We start from the raw sequence: 6,000 nt of genomic DNA on the forward strand, positions 1-6,000 counted from the left end.
CAAATACACTGCATAAATGCCAGAAGGTTTTCTGAGACAGAAAGGGAGAATAGGAATTCACATGTCTGGTAATAAAAGGTAACTCCTGGCAAACAGCAAGAGCAAGTTAAAGAGACTAAATCTGCAAGCACCTCAGATACAAGTGAATTCAGAATAAGACCCAATAGAAGGAGACCTGTGCGGCTGGGCTGAAAATCAGGAAGGAATTGTACCACAAATGGAAATAAGGTGGCATTTCTGAAGACAAGTATAAACAAAGAGATCAAGCATAGAGCGATAGAGGCTGCAAAGCTAAGGCACAAAACGAATTACAGCTAGCAGGGGGACACAAAAGGCAATAAGAAAAGGTGTTAGAAATGCTGTCAATATTGGAGAAAGAGGAAGGAAAATGAAAGCCTGTTATTTAAACTAGAAAACGAGCAAACAAAAGCTTATCCAGAGAAGCCAGAAAAGTTGTGTCCTTTTTGTTTGTCTTCACTAAAAAACCCAAACTGCAACAAGATACACAAGACCATTAAAATGAACAAGTAGGAATATGGGTGAAATGAGACAAAAACCACTTAAAGAATATTTGGATACCTCAATTGTGCTCAAATCATTAGAGCCTAGTGAAGTTCACCTTCAGGTGCTGAATGTAGTTTTTGAACCATTTCCCTTGTGAATGACAGAAGCAGGACAAGTATCACAACTGCCTTTAAAAGGGAAGGTTAGGACAACCTAGGCGTGTTCCCTCCACAGCCAGAGAGATACTTGATCAGATAATCCCTTCCAAGCACCAAAAGAAGAATAAGGATTAAAAAACAGCCATTTTGGATAGGAAAAAATGCCTTCAAACCAGACTGTTTTACTCTTTGGCGACAGGGCAAGTGGTGTAACAGCTAGAGAAGCTGTGGATATGATATAACCTAGCTCAGTGTCTCTAATGTCTCACGAGGAAAAGAGGGTCCAGATGAAATACCCATACAGTGGGCAGCTGTGAAATCCCTCTCAGAATAGCTATCAATGTTTTTCCATCAGATTAGGAGGGCATGAAACATGCAGGTCCTCAGCTTTTCTGTGGGCAAAGGGAACATCAGCACGGCCAGCGTGCTGCTCATGTTTGTGCCCAAAACCAGCATGCAGCAAGCCTGGGGGAAAACAGGGTATGAACTCAAAGTGACATTGCTAAATGTGAGAAACCATTTTGCAGCCCTGGAATGAAAAAGATGAAATTCAGGAAAGAAGACTACCAAATGGCACCCCTACCCATTGACAGGAAAAGCAGACACAGAGACCAACTATTCTCCATTTTTATTGAGGATAAGGTGAGAAAAATAACTGACTTTATTTTCAGTAAAGAAGATCTGGGGCTGCTTTTGTCCAAATGCTCTTTCTGCAAGGACAGGTGAGCACTGGATCAGAGTTGGTGTGGCTGGGGCTGCAGGGTTCGGGCAGTCCCCAATATCTGATATGTAAGAATGTATCAGGGACTGGCTAAGTATTGGGTCCTGCCCCAGAGCAGGTAAATGGACGAGGTGACCTCCTGAATTTCTGTGAAATAATGTGCTAAGCAACTTCAACAGGTAAGCACGAAAGCAAGGACTGCTTTCTGTAAAATTTCCTCTTTTCTGAGTTATCTTTATGCAAGTGGGGAATCTGCAGGATGATTCATGCTTAAATGTAATATTCAGCTACCAGATGCCTTGCATAGCCAGAAGTTCCCATGAATACATTTTTCTATGACTTTCAGTTCATCATTTAATTTTTTCTGGTTCCCAAATCCACAGGAAGACAATCTGCATTTTCCCTTTGCATTTACAGTCCTCAGATTCTCATTGCTTCCTGCTGCAGTACTGTGCACATTAATCTGTTTATACTCAACTGATCTCTTCATTTTTATCTGCATTCATCTTGTGGTACAATCCCTTCTTCATTTTCAGCTCAGCCACACTGGTCTCTTAATAATGAGTCTTATTTTGAATTCATATACACTGGCCATACTTTTATAGCCCTTTTACCACATCTGTGTTTCTCTCCTCTTTCTCTCTTTACAAGATAAGGTTATGAGAAGCAAAATGAATGTGTGCCAGCAACACTTTGGGCTTAATGACATGGCCCTGGATGGACAAGATAACCTCTCCAGGTCTCTTCTGGCTTATTTTCTCCAATTCTTTGATTACAGGAAAGAGCATGGCTTAACTGATTTAGACAGATCAAGACTGGTTTCCATTGCCTGCACACTTCTCTCAAACTTCAAAGTAATTTAAGAAAATGAGGTATCAAATCACTTGAACAACCAGGAAAATATGCCAGAAGTCTTCAGACCTACATCTCTGCTCTATTCACCATCCCTCATAGACTCAAAATTGTAAAGGTATTTAGATTAATACCACTTATAATATCAAGTACCTAATCTGTATTTTAAGAGCCCGTCATCTGGTCAGTAGTCAACCTGTAACAATCAGAGAAACTTCTCATCCCTCCTGGTGCCTTTTTGCCTTCAGTTTCTTCTATGATTAACAAGAAGAAAGCTTTAAAAAATTCTCTCACCAGCTTGGACTTCTTTTGCAGCCTGCAGCACACTGTCCGCCTCTGCCATGCCTGCTGCTTCCTGCGCATTGGACGACCCCAGGTCTGTTGCGCCTGAAGATCATAGAATCATAGAATCATGGAGTCATAGAATCACAGAACTGCCCAGGTTGGAAGGGACCTTTCTGATCATCGAGTCCAACCATCAACCTAACACTGACAAAAACCATCACTAAACCATATTGCTAAGCACTATGTTTACCCATCTTTTAAATACCTCCAGGGATGATGATTCCACCACTTCCCTGGGAAGCCTGTTCCAATGCTTGATAATCCTTTCAGTGTAAAAATTTTTCCTAATATCTAATCTAAACCTCCCCTGGTGCGTGAACCTCATTGAGCAATCCTCGCTCGATCTTACCCTGTTGTCAATGTTTCACTTCACAACAGCAGTCCTTTGGTCACCAATAAAATAGTTAAACTTTCATTTATTTTTATCTTGAAGTCAAACTGAAGTAATCTCTGCTCAGCTCCCAAACGTCATAGGGAATCTGCCCTTCTCCTTGAATACAGCCTCTAAGGCTGCATGGCATCTGTCACAGATGTTCACGATCAATCACTCTGCACTGCAGCCACACTATCTTTCAATAAAATTACTACTTCTGGATGAGAACAGGGACTGGACCTGTGACTAGACAGGATCTACAGCTGGTCATAAATCCAAACTTTTGACACTGTACACCAACTACAGAGCTGGCCTTAACTATACATGTCTTTTAGTAGTTAAGGTTGTGAGGACACAGGATTTCATCACCTTTTGACAGACTGGCTTCAGTTCCTCGTTCTTCACATGTCACACAGGAATGCAGACATAGCATTGAAATGCTGTCCTCCCAGACCCTTTTTCACTTTAAAACCATGAGCTGTCTGAAGAAGGATTAACATTTTTGCTACCATGCTTTTGCTGTGTATTTCTTTCTGCTTCCCCCCCATAACCTCCTCTCAACTCCTGTCACTTCCTTTCAGAGAGGCTCTAAGGCATCTCCTTTGCAGGTGAAAGCCCCAGATATTTTCTGCAGATATAGAAATGGCTCACAGTGAAATTCTGTGTGTTCAGCAGCAAGCAAAACAGGGTTTCCATCATCACATGTCATGGCCTGAAGCCACCTGCATCCTTCCCCTCTTCCCTGCACTGAAATTCCAGACCCATGCGCTTCATGGCCTCGTATCTCTCATCGTCTTCTCAATACACAAAATATAGCCACAGCTACAAACACATACATAGTTCCTAATGAACTCTGCTATTAGCTGAACAAAGGTTCTCCCAAGGCAACTGGGTGGGAGGTCTAGAAAAATGCACTAGGGAAACACTAAGAGACATCCAAACGCTACAGTGAAGAGAAACATGCAGCAATAGCTACTTATATGTGTAACAGCACGCAGCTTAAGCTGATGACAGATCAAATTCCAAGATGAAATGAGGAATAAATTCCTACAGGTGTTGAGTCACTTGATAGAGCAACAAGGGATGGACAGGCTGAAGTGAACGGAAGAATACAGCACAAACAACTCATAAAAAGACAATGGTAAATTGTTAAGTAAGTGGCTTGTGAAAGGAGGATTGAAGCAAAACTTTAATTATGGCTACAAAAGAGCAGGCTATTCACACAAGATATATTAAAGTGAAGATAGATGGTAAGAAGGATTTAAATCTAGAATGTAGGATGTATGGCCAGGATCCAGGGAGCGCTAGTCATATTATAAGAAGATGTACCACAGATAAGTACAAAGCACAGCATGGCAAAGCTAGCAGTATGAAAACCTGGGCAAGCACTGTGAAAAACAAGCAGAAAAGAAGCACGAGCACTACAGGCCAGACAATGCAATAGAGAAAGAAAAGCTGGAGGGAGAATAGTTGTTGGGAAGAATAAAAAGCTTTACTTGGTAATGCTTGTGACTTCTGTTAGAAGATTAGAGGGAAAAAAAAAACACAGAAGGAAAGGGCTTTTCTTTCTGAACAACTTTCTAAGAGACTGTCATAGCATGGAAAAATTAGGATTTTTCTCTTAATTGGAGGGAATGTCCAAGCAAAACACAGGGAAAGATAAAGCTGATCAGCTGAGGCAGGGAAATGAAGAAAACCCAGCACAAACAAAATACAACCACAGATTTAAATTACCTTCTAGGGTCTCAAGATGGGAGTATCACAAAACCACTGCAAAAAATTGGAAGTCAGCTCAAGAATAAGACTTGTTAATAGTAAGTGAATACCAAGGAAGCTATATATTGCATAGAAAATCAGGAATAGTTTAACAATTCGGGCTGTCCATAAGGAGAGGGGCTCGTGACCTCTTGAATTCCTTTCCAGCTATTTTCCCCTCCAGTTCTAAGTTGTACTTGATGCTATGGGATAAGGTACCGTGACTCAGAGCTGACTGGTTTCAGTAAGTTTAAGACAGAGAAATGGACATCCAGGTGCCCTAGACTAGACAATCTGGACCCATGGGAACATGTCCACTTTCAGGGATGTTTCTGTGTTCTGCCATTCTTGCTTGGCCTTTCTTTCCCCTGTATCAGAGCGTGCTGAAAGAACAAATCAAGAAAAGGAGAACCAAAATAGGTGTATAAGGGAATGTGAGCTCAGTTTCTAACACACTAGTCAGTGCTGTTTGACTCACAAGGGTGTAAATGATCAATTCTGAATGTCTTTTTTATGCCCCTAACAAACAAGGTGTGCTAGTCCCTCAGACACCCAACACCACAGCTGTCTGTCTCAGACATTCCTCAGGCTCTCTGTTCAAAGCCTCTGAATAACAGAGAGAGCCTGGAAAGACAAAAAATCTGAAGGTTTACCCGGTCCACTTGCCTGGGGCTGAGGCTGCGTTGTCCCCTTCATGGAGTGAGAAGGTGGGAGGTCCCTGCAGCTGGAAGAAAGATGGATGTAGTGTGGCAGGACTTTGTAAAAGCACTTGAGGACTGTTTGGTGTCCTAAGAACATTTTCTCCCTGGTAGTATCAGAAGCAGGATCTTACATAGTGCAGGTATGCTTTTAGCAGCAGGTCTCAGGGCGCTTCACTGAGCAGATAGCAGTATGTCCATTTCAGAGATGAGCAAAAGAGGGAAAAACCATCCTGAGGAAGGCAGACTCCACTGAAACCTCTGGCATGTCAGCCCAGCAGTCTATCCATTGAGCTGCCCTGCCCTTAGTATTATCACAGCAAAGAAAAACCAGCTAATGATTTATTCTGCCACAGGCTCTGAGGAGTAGTTCAGCTACTGAAGACATCGCAGTTTGCAGCAGCCTTGGGTCTGGAAGAATGCTGAAAGACAGTTAGATCCAGTGTCCCAGTCATCCCTTGGGTGCATTGCGCTACTCTCTGCTCACTTCCAGCCTCTGGGTCAGATACTGCCTTGGGAATTTCGCTTTTTGCACTGACCCCTCAGCTGGCCAGTAGCTCCTTTCTGGTGGTGAGTCCTGCACCCTCTCCCACC

At 42.5% G+C, this 6,000-nt stretch overlaps 1 protein-coding gene across 2 annotated transcripts in view; it reads right to left on the minus strand.

The window, feature by feature from the left end:
- Nucleotides 1-2,907, minus strand: part of SLC15A2 (solute carrier family 15 member 2) — a 54,895-nt gene extending 51,988 nt beyond the window's left edge. The window contains exons 1-2 of one of the 2 annotated variants that reach the window (XM_063342610.1): nucleotides 2,786-2,907; nucleotides 2,530-2,622 (exon numbers count right to left, since the gene is read on the minus strand). In XM_063342610.1, the coding sequence (XP_063198680.1) occupies nucleotides 2,530-2,578 (49 nt within the window). In that variant the 5' untranslated portion in view covers nucleotides 2,579-2,622; nucleotides 2,786-2,907. The other variant, XM_063342611.1, reaches the window with a different exon arrangement.
- Nucleotides 2,908-6,000: the final 3,093 nt, after the last annotated feature.

The sequence above is a fragment of the Chroicocephalus ridibundus genome, chromosome 7 (assembly GCF_963924245.1).
Source record: "Chroicocephalus ridibundus chromosome 7, bChrRid1.1, whole genome shotgun sequence".
Lineage (NCBI taxonomy): Eukaryota > Metazoa > Chordata > Aves > Charadriiformes > Laridae > Chroicocephalus > Chroicocephalus ridibundus.